We start from the raw sequence: 15,781 nt of genomic DNA on the forward strand, positions 1-15,781 counted from the left end.
CATGGGGACTTTGCAGTAGTTTTCAGGGACAGTGGTATTTTATCCTGCTGAGGGTGGCAAGAGACAATTTTAATAATAGCTACCACTTAGTGAGGTATTTATTATGTGACAGCACCTCTATACTTTACATAATTATATATTTATTATATAATGTATAATAATTATATCATTATTTTCTGAACTTTCATAATTGAAGTAGATAAGATTATCCACATTTTTAGATGGGAAAGGAAATATTTTTTTTTTAAACTTTTAATTTTGGAATCATTTCATACTTAGGAATAGTACAAACAACTCCTATATACCTTTCAGTAAGAGTTAGTAGAGTTTATCCTTCATTTAGGTTTGTCTGATATTTCCTCCTGATTACATTAGGTTATGCATTTTGGGGAGGAATGTGACAGAAGTGCTCTTTTCATTGCATCACTTCAGAAAGGATCTGATGCCAGCCTATTTCTTTTTTGATCATTGTTTTCAAAGGGAGAAGGATGGCATGTGGAGCTGATAAGGGGCTACTTGCTCTCTGGTTCAAGGTGTCCCCTGTTACTATTTCCACAGGAGTTCTAAATTGTAGCTTCTGCCAGCCTCCGCTCTCTCAGAGCAGAGCTCCTAGATCTTTGAAAGACAGGTGCTTACAGTTAATAGCAGCCTCTCAGGATCTGGGCAGCTTCTCAGGATCTAGGCCCCTCTAAGATGAAATGCGGCATTAACTAGGCCATTCTTCGGAGGCAGTTAGAAGATAATATGTTAGACAGTGGTGAGAGGAAAAAGCAAATCTCCTTTTGCATGCTTACCAGGCTTGAAGAGCACAGATGGGGTCAATCTCAGTTACATACACAATGGAGCCCATAGCTTTTAAGGCAGCACAGCACCCCTTCCCCACCTGATGAGAGCAGAAAGTACACATAATAAGGAAAGTCACAAAGAAAACAGTTTCTCAAAGCTTCTGGTAAAGTGTACCCCCCTTTCCGCCACCAAAAGGAATTTCACTGAATAGATTCACGCTTAGGGAAAAATCAGAAAAAAAATAAAATGAATGCAGTTCATAAACAAACTCCTAAACCCTGCTTAGCACATGCATGTGCATAAGAACACCCACACTCACGATTTATAATCAAAACACAAGCTAAAAGAACATCACAAACAGTGCACTGGAACAGTCAGAAAATCAACTTAAAGAAAAAATAGCAAAAATGCAATGGGAAAAAGAAAGATTGTACTTTAACCAGAGGGCCTCTGAAGTTACTTTTGTCCCACTTAAAGTGGTAAATGAATGTACTTTTATGTCCATACAAGTGAAAAATTCTAGTATATTTCAGCAAAATACATTTTAAACACCTAATAATTGAAAGGTTAAACCTTACCTCTCCATAGCCACAGACTACCACCTGCTTCCCACCAAACATCATGTCTGTTGTTCTTTTAAGTCTATGGGGGAAAAAAAATTAAATCAGAAAAATCTCTTGTTTCTCGCTTGAGATTAGATTGAGCCCCTTTGTTTTCATGTTTGGGTTTTGTTTTTTTTTGGTTTTGGGTTTTTTTTTTTAAATGTTGAAAGCAAGCCTGGTTTCTATCCTAGAGAAACTATTTAATGACAAGAAAGAAAAGTTCAATAAAATATGTATTTTCTTTTTCTTTTTTTTTTTTTTTTTTTGCGGTACGCAGGCCTCTCACTGTTGTGGCCTCTCCTGTTGCGGAGCACAGGCTCCAGACGCGCGGGCTCAGCGGCCATGGCTCACGGGCCCAGCTGCTCCGCGGCATGTGGGATCTTTCCGGACCGGGGCACAAACCCGTGTCCCCTGCGCCACCAGGGAAGCCCAAAATATGTATTTTCTTATCCATGCTATCCAATCAATTCCATCTCTATGTGAGGCCTTTTTTCTTTTTGTTCCCCTTGTTTTGAGAGTGGTACAGAAGGGAAGAAGCTATAGACCACAAAGTAACTTTTAAATATAAATGTAATTTTTATTTAGGAGGTGACAAAGCTCTGGTTTAATGTGAACGTTGTAGCTTATTGAATTAGACACATAAAATATAATGCTGATAAATGAGTCCTACATTTAGTAGTATCAAAATCGCCAACAGGTGGGCTTCCCTGGTGGCGCTAGTGGTTGAGAGTCCGCCTGCCGATGCAGGGGACTCGGGTTCATGCTCTGGTCCGGGAAGATCCCACATGCCGTGGCGCGGCTGGGCCCATGAGCCATGGCCACTGAGCCTGCGCGTCCGGAGCCTGTGCTCTGCAACGGGAGAGGCCACAACAGTGAGAGGCCCGCGTACCACAAAAAAAAAAAATCGCCAATAGGTCCCACATTAATTCACCAGGGAGGGTAATGGGCAACAAGGTGGAGAAGAGCCTTGAAACACACCAACACTGACTACATGAGGTAGTGAGTTTTCTGGGCTGAGTCCTGCTCAGACATGTTCTACCTCTTTGTCTCTGATTCTCTATGAAGCTAGAATAAAGGTCCTTACTGTTTTCAGGGTCTCTTGGAAGAAGTTGTAGGAGCAGTTTCTGGTTTCTCTGTAGGGTCAGTTGGTCTCCCTTCTCTAGGAAGCCCTGGCTAGGCAGAAGAAACTTCAACTAAAACCTGCCATTCTGAGACAGATGGTTCCGACAAATATTTGTAGGTCTTTCTACTCATCTGTTAACCTCTCCTGTTGAAAAGTCTATAAATGCCCCAAAGGCAAAGTAGAAATCCTATCTTTTTAATGATTTGACAACTCCACTCACTAGGAACTGGTATAACTCCATGAACTCCAATGAAACTCAATAAATATCAATTAAGTGCAGAGGCAGTTTCTGTTGAGTGAAGAGGGTAAGTCTGGCTGGGCTACCACCATACTCAAAAGCCATGGCTTAGAATGGTCCTTGACTGGCTCAGCACAGCAAGGAAATCAATAATCATATTTCTGAGCCTCCTTTGCTTTGACTACCCACAAGCCTTTCTGACTCTCTTCCCAAAGGAAGATGACTCTCTCTTTGTGACTACAAATGACTGTGTGGTGGAAGGGAAACTTCATCAACACCACTACTCTGCAAATGATAGGCTGACAGGGTGGATTCCAGTTAGGCAGTGATTTCCTTGTGATCTGAGGGACCCAGATCTGCCTCAAGGTTCAAGGATAAAGGATAGAAAAGACCTCCGTCAAGAAAGGACTTTTGGGGATGTGAGGGTAAGCTGTCTGGCGGTGTATAAGAGTCATGCCAAGTCTCTGACTTCTCTCTAATTCTTCTAGCCCCAGAACTCTCCAGAAGAGTTCCTGAAATATGGTCTGTTTTATGATCTAAAAATCCTATCTGGGATATCCTTTTTCTTCCTACCAAGTCTTCCTTCCTCAGTCTCCATAAGGCTGCACCTGCCTTGCTTTTTGGCATTGCAGACCAATTACAGAAGTGTCCTCTAGGACTGAGTGGGGCCATTCCCTCATAGCTTATGGTGCAGTGTGCAACCAGCTCAGAGCTACAGAAGCTCAATCCCTAATCCTTTCCTCATATGGACTCTCTATTTTGCAGCCTTCCCTGGAGCATACTTTGCTGCTTCTTTAACTTCTCCTACTCTCAACTCCTCTGAGTCTACGGCTATACCACCCTGAATGCACCCAGTCACATCTCAACTCCTCTGAGAGGAGCAACTGCCCATGACCCAATTGGAAAGTTTTTCACCATCTGAAGATGCCAACAAGCTCTTACTACTACTCAGGTTTCCAGTAGATGGGTGATGTTTTTCCTATTTCTTTATTAACTTTAACTCCAGCTCCACTGCTTCCATCTTACTTTCACTTGCATACATTTCTGATGTTAAAGTATCTTTCTTATCCACAGGGTAAACACTGCTTAGGAGGGACTCTGTCCATGTTTATGAGCTAGTAGAGGTACCTTCATGCATCTTTTACTAAATATAGGCAGATTTTAGGCTCATAGATTTGGGAGTTGAAAAATCTATAAGAAACAGTTGTGGATGAGTAAATATTTTTATGAGTATATTGAGTAAATATTTTTATGAGTATATATCCAAATCATTATTATCAGGTGCAAAGCTGTGCATCACAATAACAGTTATATGTGGACAGAACTAGGGACAGTCTGTAAACAGACTGATAGAGTAAGGATTCACTCAAATGTCCAATCTATCTGATAATACTACTGAATCTATAGGAGTAATAATTAAAAATACTTTGAATTTGCATTGAACACCCCCCTCCGGCCCACAAAAAAAAAAAGATTTCAAAGTAAAAGTCTTCTTATAAGATCTAACTCAATCCTAAACTTACTATATAGGGTTCTAGAAAGAAGGGCAAGGGAACTAACATTGATCCCCAGGTTTCATACCTTATCTCATTTAATCCTCACAATAACTCTATGAGATAGGTCTTACTGTCACCATTTTACAGATGAGGAAATAGGCACAGAGAGGTTAAATAACTAGTCTGAGGTCTTAGAGTTAATAAATGATAGAGCCAATTGTTAAACCAAAGTCCTTCTTGCTCCAGTGCCTGTGGTGTTGCAAATTGCCTGGGGTTCAGACTAGTAATGTGGCCCACAGGCCCTTTCTTCACTTTTCCATTAACTAATACATGATGGAAGCCATTTGGCTTGGCAATATTCTAAACCAACTTAATGGTTTCACATAGGGAATTACTGAGTCTTCCCAGCAAGAATGAAGGAATTTCAGGACACAAGTGTAGAAACAGAAGCTGGGCACTGGAAGAACACAATTTTTGGTATATTATATCTAAGTAGATTTTGTCAGACTTGCAGTCCTTACAGATTTGAAAAACTACAAATGCCACTGGGAAATAACCCTGTGCTCACCACAACTTTCCAGATGGCCAGAGAATTGTATGATAGTTGGTGCTTAAGAACTGACAACATAACCTGGAAGAGAAATACCAGGAACCTTTTCCTAAACCATCAAAGATATTTACCTATTTATAATGACTTTAGTTACTGACTCCCAGGCCTGATAGGGTGACTGTAAAAACTGCCACCAATAGATAAGGGCTGGTCTGACGTTTTAAGTAAAATAGATTTGCTTGAAATAGTGATAGCAATGGTAGCTCTGGGTCATAAAATATTGAGTGTGATGTAAGTGACAGCAATGGTAGCTTTGGGTTACAAAATATTGAGTATGATGTAGCAATAGATCCAGAGGTACTACACAAATCATTTCTAGAAATAACCAAAACCAAAAAATTTAGAACCTCAATTCAACAACTCAAGTTCATCCCAAAGATAACAAAACATTACCCATCAAGAATTGATTCACGGCAACAGTAGAGGTTGTCAAATTTCTGTTTGGTGACTGAGTCATTGACATTCATGGCTGGAACACATAGCTTCCCAGCTTTGGATAGCTGGTACAGCCTGAGGATGAAGGAGATCAAGAAGAACATAAAACAATGAGATATTGCAATCGACCATCAGTTTCATATCAAATTTCACAAATAAGTTAATTGAGTAGGCATGAGAGCCTGAGACACAACTAATTTCATCCTATAAGGTGTATACAGAGAAATAAAGAATACCTTTCCAGAATCTGTATACAGCTTAGAAATAAAGATATTAATCAAAAGGCACGTGGGGAAAATCTTTGACCCACCACTAAATTTTAAGCATTAAAATGTAAAATTTTTAATTGCTTATTAGTTTTGTTTCCCTTTTTAATTATAAAAAGAGAAACTTTAAGTACTATTTTAATCCCACTACTCTAATGCAACAATTTTAACTTTCAAATAGTTTAACTTTCCAATAGTCTCAATTTTATAACTTCAGTACATATACCTATAAATATGTATATCTGTATATAGGGGTTTTATTTAAACTGAGTCAACTAAAAATTAGAACCAGGTGTTTTATTCAAAATTCATCCCTTTCTAAAAGTTCGAAAATATGGGAAAATCCATAGTTTTATACATTCAAAAAGATCACAGTATATTGAAGCAGTGATGGTGGCTTATTCAAAATTTACTTCCCTAAAACTTTCATACTTTCAGTTCTTTCTGGGTAAATAACAGGAAACAGAAATGGTTACAATTTTACTCAGGGAATTAATGCTCATTTGAGAAACAGAACCCTAAATCCTTGTTCTCTGTGTAAGAACATAAGCTCTATGAGGGCCCAGGCTTTTGTCTGTTTTCCCCACTGCTAGATCCCTAGCATGGTTCTTAGAGTAGTTCCTGGTCCACTGAAGAAGTTCAATAAATAGATGTTGAATAAATGAATTCGTCCAAAGAGGACAAGCGGTCATTGTATTACAATGACTAGAAAACATGAGGACCACACTTATTCCCTTAGCTACTCCCCCCTCACTATTTTAAGTTTCCTATTTGTGTTGTTAATTTAAAAAACAAGTGTGCAGGGCTTCCCTGGTGGCGCAGTGGTTGAGAGTCCGCCTGCTGGCGCAGGGGACACGGGTTCATGCCCCGGTCCAGGAAGATCCCACATGCCACAGAGTGGCTGGGGCCGTGAGCCATAGCCGCTGAGCCTGCGCGTCCAGGGCCTGTGCTCCGCAACGGGAGAGGCCACAACAGTGAGAGGCCCACATACCGCAAAAAAAAAAGACAAAAAAACAAATGTGCAGACTCAGATCTCATCATTTCAGATCAGGTTTCAATTTTTAACATAATGTATTCTATAAGTATGTGATTATAAGAATATATATCCAGGGGCTTCCCTGGTGGTGCAGGGGTTAAGAATCTGCCTGCCAATGCAGGGGACACAGGTTCGAGCCCTGGTCTGAGAAGATCCCACATGCTGCAGAGCAACTAAGCCTGTGCGCCACAACTACTGAGCCTGCGTGCCACAACTACTGAAGCCCAAGCGCCTAGAGCCCGTGTTCCGCAACAAGAGAAGCCACCACAATGAGAAGCCCGTGCACTGCAATGAAAGAGTAGCCCCCGCTCGCCGCAACTAAAGAAAGCCTGCGTACAGCAACAGAGATCCAACGCAGCCAAAAGTAAATAAATAAAAATTTGTAAAAGAATATATGTCCAGGCTGCATAAAACTAGGCGTACCCATGTCAAATCTTACCTGTGGACTCCAGTAACACTCTCTTCCACTATGCCCTTGATTTTCTTAAACATGTTGGGATACTTCTTATAAATCCAGTGAGTAAGATCCCCTCCATCATCCAAGATCTGCAATAATAAGCATCAATAATGTCATATTTCAAACTTCCCAAATGGTTATGCAAAATAACTTAAGAGTCAGTATAATGACCAACAGTCATTACACTGAAGAAAAAAAAACAAGTGAGGGACTTCCCTGGTGGCGCGCTGGTTAAGAATCCGCCTGCCAATGCAGGGGACATGGGTCCGAGGCCTGGTCCGGGAAGATCCCACATGCTAGAGAAGAGCTAAGCCCGTGCGCCACAACTACTGAGCCTGCGCTCCAGAGCCCATGAGCCACAACTACTGAGCCCACATGCCACAACTACTGAAGCCTGCATGCCTAGAGCCTGTGCTCCGCAACAAGAGAAGCCACCGCAATGAGAAGCCCGCGCACCGCAATGAAGAGTAGCCTCCACTCGCCGCAACTAGAGAAAGCCCGCGCACAGCAACGAAGATCCAACGCAGTCAAAAACAAACAAACAAACAAAAAAACAGTGAAATGAAAGGCCAACTGTAATTCTCACAGCCAAGTGACCTTCCCAAATGACATACCCGCTAGGATCAAAATATACAGCAGCGCAATGAGGATTTTCTTATGGACTAATAGCTTAAGTGATTACCTAGACCATTAGCTCTTGGCTGTACTGTTGGTAGTCAGAAAGCCTAAACTTGATATTAGCATATTTATATTGGTTGAATTCAGGACTTTAAATATCATCAGTAAAAGCTTAGTTTAAATAAAGCCAGATAATTAGTCTCCCTCCCAGAACAATGGCTTACAAATGTGTATTCGTTAATCCTTTACTTCTCCCAAAGTACAGGCACTCTCCTATCCAAAATGATCAGGCAGCACTGTAGGGTTTTGCCTAGCACAACCTCACACTCTCTATCAACCAAATTAAAAATAACTAGGGAACTGTGCAGCATGTAGGTGTGCAAGCATGCCTCTGAACAGCTCATCACTGTTTCAGGTTGGGATTAAAGATAAACACAATGCTGTGCCCACTGGAGCTTTCATCAGCAGAGGAAAGTTTCTGAATTATAAATAAGCTAAAGAAAGACCAGCTTAGAATACTATTAGGCAGTAGGCTGTGGCATTTCAGCCCTTCACCTAACTGTTAGAAACGCTTGGCAGGACTTTCCAAGTTGTTACACCCACCCTCCTGGAAAGACCCACAGGACTAAGCTGCCCTCCACTGGCAAGCACCCATTTTGCAGTCCCATCAATTATCAACTCTACTACAAGTGCCAAAGATGCCATCCTGGACACCTGGGTACAGAAAATCTCCAACCTCATGTCTACCACCTGATCTTTTTTGCTTCTGCTCTTGTTTTCGTTTTTGTTTTGGCCATACCGCTCGGCTTGTGGGATCTTAGTTCCCTGACCAGGGATTGAACCCGGGCCCTTGGCAGTGAGAGCACCGAGTCCTAACTGCTGGACCGCCAGGGAATTCCCACTTCTGCTCTTGTTGTTGATCTATTTTCTCTGATTCCACTAAACCTTATTTGAGAGCAGGGATCCAAGGCAGGACTCTTATTAAAACTCTTACACTTGCTCCATACCATAAGATAGTGCTCCATTTTCTCCCAGTAGAAACCTTCAGAACAGATTCCCTAAGAAACGGAAAGGCTCCTCTGAGTTTCTCTCCCTTTTTTTTTTTTTTTGCTGTATGCAGGCCTCTCACTGTTGTGGCCTCTCCTGTTGCGGAGCACAGGCTCCGGATGTGCAGGCTCAGCGGCCATGGCTCACGGGCCCAGCCGCTCCACCACATGTGGGATCTTCCCGGACTGGGGCACGAACCCGTGTCCCCCGCATCGGCAGGTGGACTCTCAACCACTGCACCAGCAGGGAAGCCCTCTCTCTCCCTTTTTACATGTATGAAATCCCTCATGGAGTTTTTCCTTGCAGCCTCTGATCCCTAGCCACACAAAAGATCAGAGACAAAAAAGATTGTGTCTTAGTCTCAGTATTCTCGTCCACCTTTCCCTTTTAACACAGGTATCGAATACAGGCAGGTAGTTGCTATCCCTAATATTTATTTAATGAATGTAGTCCATAATTCTCACCCTGTTGTCCTACTGCAGAAAATTATTGTCACCTGGGAATCTTCCTGAAGTTGGCAAGCAAGTAAGAGCACTTGACAAGATCTTGACAGGATCCAAAAAGATATGGATCCTGTTTTCTGGGGTCACAGTTGTTCTTAACCTTGTCTTACTCTCTTCGTCAACCCTTCCAGCAGTGTGTGCTGGCTCTACAGTCTATAAAAGCTCGCCATGTACAATCCCCTGTCCTCCCTATGTTCATGACTATAAAATTAATGTTTTAGTTCCAGTAGAGCACCCCTGGCATATCTTCTTTAGCACCTGTCAGTCACACTCCCTTCTGCCACCGTTAAACTCCGCTGGAATGCGCTGACTCATCTTATAGCCGACTCCTCCCTCCCTTTCAGGATATGAAGGTTTTAACCCAGCTTCCTCAAACCAACACTTGGTGCAACATGGCCTGGATCAGAATCCAGAAAGACAGGCTGCTTCTCTCTGCTGTGTCCCAGATGAAGCCTGCTCTGCAGTCTTTAGCAGTAAGCAATAGTTGGACTAGAGCTTCAAGGATTCTTGTTTCAGTTGATTCCCTAATTTCTCCTCTCACCCATATGCAGAAAGGTTTGCAAAGCAGGAGTGCATCGTACTTTGTGAAGCTTTTTGCTTCCCCTTGTGAATCTAATATGCTCTCAGCCTTCAAGCACTTGATCTTTTAAAAAATGAAACAAAAATAAAAACTAAGCAAAAATTAAAAACCCCAAACTTTGCCTATTCGTCTTTCTTCAGGTGAGAAATGAATAAAGAGAAGAAATTTGAACTTGGAATCCCTTCAGGTTTACTATAAATTTAGCACGTGATTCTAGAAAGAAAGCTAAGTACCATAGGAGCTGTGTGTGCGTGTGTGTGCTTTAATCATTGATGTTGTCGGGCGGGGTGGGTGGGGGTGGGGGGGTGGTAAGCAGTGGTAGGGGATGGTAACTCATTAATCTTACTTTTTAACCAGTCATGTGTGAACCCTGAGCGGTATTTTAATGTTGCTGATGAATATGAGTGCTTCTGAGATCAGCACTGACAATGAAAAGCACTTTGAGGCTATAAAGAGGTTGAATATTCTTGGGATGCCCTAAGCATAAGCATCTAGTTCTGCCGGAAGCCCAGGTACATCAGACGGAAAAGGAAGCATTTGCCTTCCTTCCTGCTGGGAAACCCTCTCCCAGACCACACTCTCCCTCTCTATACCTCCAGGCCCCAACAGAATTGTGTTGGCAGAGATCTAACCCACCATGTTTGGCTGCCAGCCCTCCACATTCACACATCTATCAATGCACCACCAGAAGTCATCTTCTGACTCTCCTTTCCAGGCAAACACAGGAAATCCTGAGAAAAAAGAACAAAGAGAAACCATTAAAGCCTGAAAAAAGGGCTGACCCTAAATTTTGGCAAGAAGATGCTGGTTTTCCCCAATTTCAAGCTCTCTCATTCTGCTATACTTCTTGGGTTGACTTTCTTCAGTCCTTTTATACTCGTCTTTGTCTTTGGTGGTCATTTCACTCTTGTTAGACCAAAGAGGACAAACAAAAGGGCCAAGAGTATGACGGATGCTAAAAGTATGACTAAAGGCAAAAAAGAAGAAACCAGAAATATGTACTTCTTCATCCAGTCCAACTGGAATTCTCATCATTTCCCAACTACATTTTGATCTTTCTTGTTTCTATACTTTAGTCATCCCATCCTCTGCATCAGGAAAACTCTTACACTCTTCTCCCTCTGTTCAAATGTTGTTACACTTCATTACCCAGTTAAGTATCATGCTCCTTAAGGAAGCCTTATAACTCAGCTGAAAGTGATCTCACATGGAATCTGAACTTTTATAAGTCCCTTGTTGGTATACTAAATGTGGGTTTATGATCTGTTGTGGCATTATCATATATGCCCTTGTATTATCATTATTTATATATGTGTCTTTTCTCCTTAACCACAATATAAGATTCTGAGGGCAAAGACACTCTCATTTGTCCTTAAAGTAGGTCAATAAGCATTTGTTGAAAAAAAAAAGCGAAATGAATGTATATGTACAATCAATTGGACTATATGTTTATATATGTGTACTTTCTATACATATTTTATACATTAATAAAAATTTTACAAATGAATGACTGTAAATGAAAGAACAAATAAAATGCTCAAAGTGCTTGCAAAAAGAGAGGTATGCATGCACTATAGAGCTTTCCCAGAATTTCTCAATAGTTCTGAAGCAAGTGTTTGGTATCCTGATCTGTGTTGGGCTATCAGAGAGTGAAGGCAAGAAACTGGCAAAGTCCAAACTTCTCTATTTCTTTTGTCCTTCAAGTGTCAGTGGCTGTTGTTATCAAATATTAATCTGCCAGGTCAAGTCCTGTTTACCGCTGAAGCAGAGCACCAAACATTAACTGCTGAAAACCAGTTGGACCACAAAATTATGCCTGAAGCATTTTCTTTTCTAATCCATATGACCTTAGACAGTGAATAAGGTTCACTGGTGCTCTGACAAGGCAAAGCATTAACTAATAATGGAATATTAGACATAAGAAGATATTTGTGACTGTAAAGCAACACAGTTACCTCGATCATATTTAACAAGAGAAGCCCAGAAAGAGGGCAAACTCATCAAGAATAGGGACCCACCAAGACATGTAAGCAACCTAAGTGTCCATCAACAGATGAATGGATAAAGAAGATGTGGTGTATACATACAATGGAATATTACTCAGCCACAAAAAAGAATGAAATAATGCCATTTGCAGCAACATGGATGGACCTAGAGATTATCATACTAAGTGAATTAAGTCAGAGAAAGCCAAATATTACATGATATCACTTATATGCGGAATCTAAAAGAATAGTATAAATGAACTTATTTACGAAACAGAAAGACTCACAGACACAGAAGACAAACTTATGGTTACCAAAGGGGAAGGGGGAGATTAACAGATACACACTACCATATATAAAATAGGTAAACAACAAGGATTTACTGTATAGCATAGGGAACTACATTCAATACCTTATGATAATCTACAGTGGAAAAGAATTGAAAAAAAGATAGATAGATAGATAGATATAGATACACATATACAGTGAATCGCTTTATTGTATACCTGAAACAAACACAACATTGTACATCAACTATACTTCAACTAAAAAAAAAAAAAGAATATTTCTTTCAAGACAACTTTAAATGTCAACTTTCCTTACAGATATTTATTGAAACAATGGAACTTTTTGGAAACTTTAGTCAAAGACAAAGAGAACACACAAAAGGTCTTACCATTTTCTGCTAGAGCAGCAGCCACTTCATTGAGAGTGGAATAGATATTGCAGGCAGCCCATCGGCACTGTGCCCCCAGAGCGCCCAGAGTTTCCATAAGCACCTATATTAAAGAGAAAGCAGGAGATGAGCAAGCATGGGCCAAACAATTGGTCAAGGAGATTAAGTTTACATATTTGACAATGAGAAAGTACATTAGGAATAACTAACGCCCATGATTTTCAAACTGTGCTTTACAGAAACTTCAATACTTTGAGAAGAGGGCAAGGGTTGGGGGTAGGCATGGGGAAGGCTCCAGCTGAGCTGTATGCTTTTACTCATTTAACATATTGGGCCTCCCTGTAAGATTTAATTAAACCAAGGCTTTCAGTGCCAAACATCTTTTTAAAAACCACAAATTTATAGCTCTGCTTCTCCTTAGGATGTAGAAAGCTGCAAGAGAAGCTTCCACCTCAACAAGAAAAAGCTGGATAATCTACAAAACCGTAACTTTTCTTGAGTACATCAAAGAGCTGAGGTCATAATGCAACCAAGGAACTCCAAAGAGCAACAAATCCCTTTAAGGAGAGAGGGAACACTGTTTCACCCTTGTCAGAGCACAGAAGGAAGAGGTGGCTGCCATACATCACGGTAAGAAAAAATTAGCTAAAATTTTAATGAATTAGTAAAGGCTGAGTGTGGGAAAGTATGTCAGTTTGGAACTTCTTGTAGCCCCAGGCATAAGGAGAGTTCATACTCACATGCAAGCTCTTTTCTAGGGGCTTCCAACCAGGGTTCACAAGAAAGATTGGGGGCAGGGAGCTGATTGGCTGTGCTCAAAGATAAGCATGAAACCTCGGCACATCTCCACAGTCTTCTCTCATAGGAAGCAAAAGCCTTAAACTGTAGCAAGAGGAGCAGGAATTATGCCTGCCACCAGGGACCAGGCAAAGAGCCATTGCTTCTGGGGAAGGGTGGAAGCAAAAACTCTCTGCTCCTGGCGGAGTAGCAGAAAATCCTCTTGGGCCCAGGACCCTACACTGATACAAAGTAAAAATCTGCTACCTCTCCAGGAGGGACAGGAAAATATCTCTGCTCAAGACCTACCACCAATACAAGGCAAAATTTGGCTGCTACAGACAGGAGTGGCAGGAACACTGAAAAAGTCCTACCCTCACAGAGGCCTGCCTAACACCGAGGCTGGACCAGAAAATCTAAGAACCCCACTTGCCCTCACCTTGAGCCTAGCTCCAGGAAACAAGGAGTAGCAGTCGTGTGCTGCAGGGAGGACATGCACTTGAAGACAGAGCCCCCCTGTGGCAAGCACGTGCAGAAGCGGCTGAAAGCCCGAAGGTGAAGTGCAAACACTGAGGAGTACGAGAGCCCTCCAGCCTGGGGGAATTTGTAGCCTTTGGTATGGAACAATAGAATTGAAATCCAGCCCAATTCATGACAATAATGGAAAATAATATACTACCATTCAATGTAAAATTGCAAGGCACGCCAAAAAAAGTGAAAAAAAACCCCAACCCATTGTCAGGAAAGTATTCAAGGGAACCAGACTCTGAGATGAGATAGATGTTTGATCAGACAGGAACTTTCAATTAACTATGATTAATATATTTATGCTAAGGGATGTAGTGAAAAAGATGGACAACATCCATGAACAGGTAGGGAATTTCAGCATAGAGATGGAAACTATAAAAACAAGTCAAATAGAAATGTCAGAATTTTTTTTTTTTTTAAGGATCAGATTTAAGAATTCTTTCATTAGGCTTATCACCAGACTGGGCATATCTAGGGATAGAGTCAGTGAACTTGAAGATAGATCAATAGAAATCACCAAACTGAAATACAGAAAGAAAAAAGAGTGGGGGAAAAAAGCAGAAGAGAGCATCTAAGATCTATGGGATACTATCAATGGCCTAATTTACAGAAGGAGAGAACAGGGCAAAAGATATATATGAAGAGTTAATGGGCAATTATTTTTGAAAATTAATGAAAGAGGATCCAGGAACAATGATATCCCAATAGCAAAGAGTACACTAGCGTACAGATCCACTAAAAGGAAAAGGAACCAGGGCTCCTTGGAGAAATGGCTGATTCCAGGGATAGGACAGGGAAGGTACAAAATGAGCTTAGATCATCTTGTACCAGAAGCAAGGAAGTGCTCAAAGAATGAAAGGGATATGTCAAGAGACAAGGCACAGAAGCAAGACTTCAGGGGTTCCTCTTGGCCAAAATTGGAACAATTTTTATCATAATAAATAATGATAGTAATGGATTATAACCCATTAAATAAAATAGGAAACAATGACTCCACACAAATAAAAATACATAAATGAATGAATAATTGGAAGGTTTGATGAAGAATGGGATATTTACACAGTTTCGTATTACTACCTCACAAAATGCTTATTAATTACAAAAGGGGAAAGATAACTTTTACCCTAGAAAAGTCTGGCAGACACCACCTCCATCAAGGGATCAAAATGAACATCAGTTATGGGACAAATCGAAAACAAGTGCCATCTGATAGGATTAAATGAAAAAAGCACAGCATCTTTTTCTACGTACTAAGGACATACTACAGAATAATTTGTCTATAATCTTCAAAGTGTCAAGGTCATGAAAGTCAAGGAAAGACTGATGAACTATCCAGCACTGCAGGAGACTAAAGAGATAACAATTAAATGAGACCCATAACTATGGACAGGATCCTTTGGTTATAAAAAAGTATTATTGGGACAATTAGTGAAGCTCCAATGGGACCTGAGGATTAGATGGCAATAATGAATCAATGTTAATTTCCTAATTTTGAATGGTTGTACTGGTTGGACAGGAGAATGTTCTTGTTTGTAGAAAATATACACTAAGGTATTTGTGGGAGCATCATAAGGCTGGCAACTTACTCTTCAATGGTTCAGAAAAAAAAGTTATCTGTACTGTATTTGCAACTTTTCTATAAATCTGTGTATATTTCAAATTTTTTAAAATTATTAAAATAAATTTAATCCACTGATTTGATCCTGACTTGCTTTCACTTCAGTTTGTAAGATGGAGATAGGCTTCTTTATAAGAAGGTAGTATAGGGACTTCCCTGGTGGTCCAATGGTTAAGACTGCATTCCCAATGGAGGGGGCCCAGGTTCAATCTCCGGTCAGGGAACTAGATCCCACATGCCACCACTAAAAAGATCCCACATGCCGCAACTAAAGATCCCGCGCACTGCAACGAAGATCCCGCATACCGCAACTAAGACCCAATGCAGCCAAATAAATAAATGAATAAATATTTAAAAAAAAAAAGAAGGTAATGTACCACCCTACTGCTTCGATTAAGAG

At 40.8% G+C, this 15,781-nt stretch overlaps 1 protein-coding gene across 4 annotated transcripts in view; it reads right to left on the bottom strand.

Annotated features, from left to right (window-relative positions):
* Positions 1-15,781, bottom strand: part of AHCYL2 (adenosylhomocysteinase like 2) — a 170,933-nt gene that overhangs the window by 24,356 nt on the left and 130,796 nt on the right. For all 4 annotated transcript variants that reach the window (XM_022581313.2, XM_022581303.2, XM_022581359.3 and 1 more), the window contains exons 5-10: positions 12,459-12,561; positions 10,434-10,528; positions 7,032-7,138; positions 5,249-5,365; positions 1,365-1,428; positions 795-883 (exon numbers count right to left, since the gene is read on the bottom strand). In XM_022581313.2, coding sequence (XP_022437021.2) covers positions 795-883; positions 1,365-1,428; positions 5,249-5,365; positions 7,032-7,138; positions 10,434-10,528; positions 12,459-12,561 — 575 coding nt within the window. The remainder of the gene's footprint in view (positions 1-794; positions 884-1,364; positions 1,429-5,248; positions 5,366-7,031; positions 7,139-10,433; positions 10,529-12,458; positions 12,562-15,781) is intronic.

Source organism: Delphinapterus leucas, chromosome 9 (assembly GCF_059928025.1).
Source record: "Delphinapterus leucas isolate spDelLeu-1000000601 "Yukka" chromosome 9, BTC_Dleu_Yukka2, whole genome shotgun sequence".
Taxonomy (NCBI): domain Eukaryota; kingdom Metazoa; phylum Chordata; class Mammalia; order Artiodactyla; family Monodontidae; genus Delphinapterus; species Delphinapterus leucas.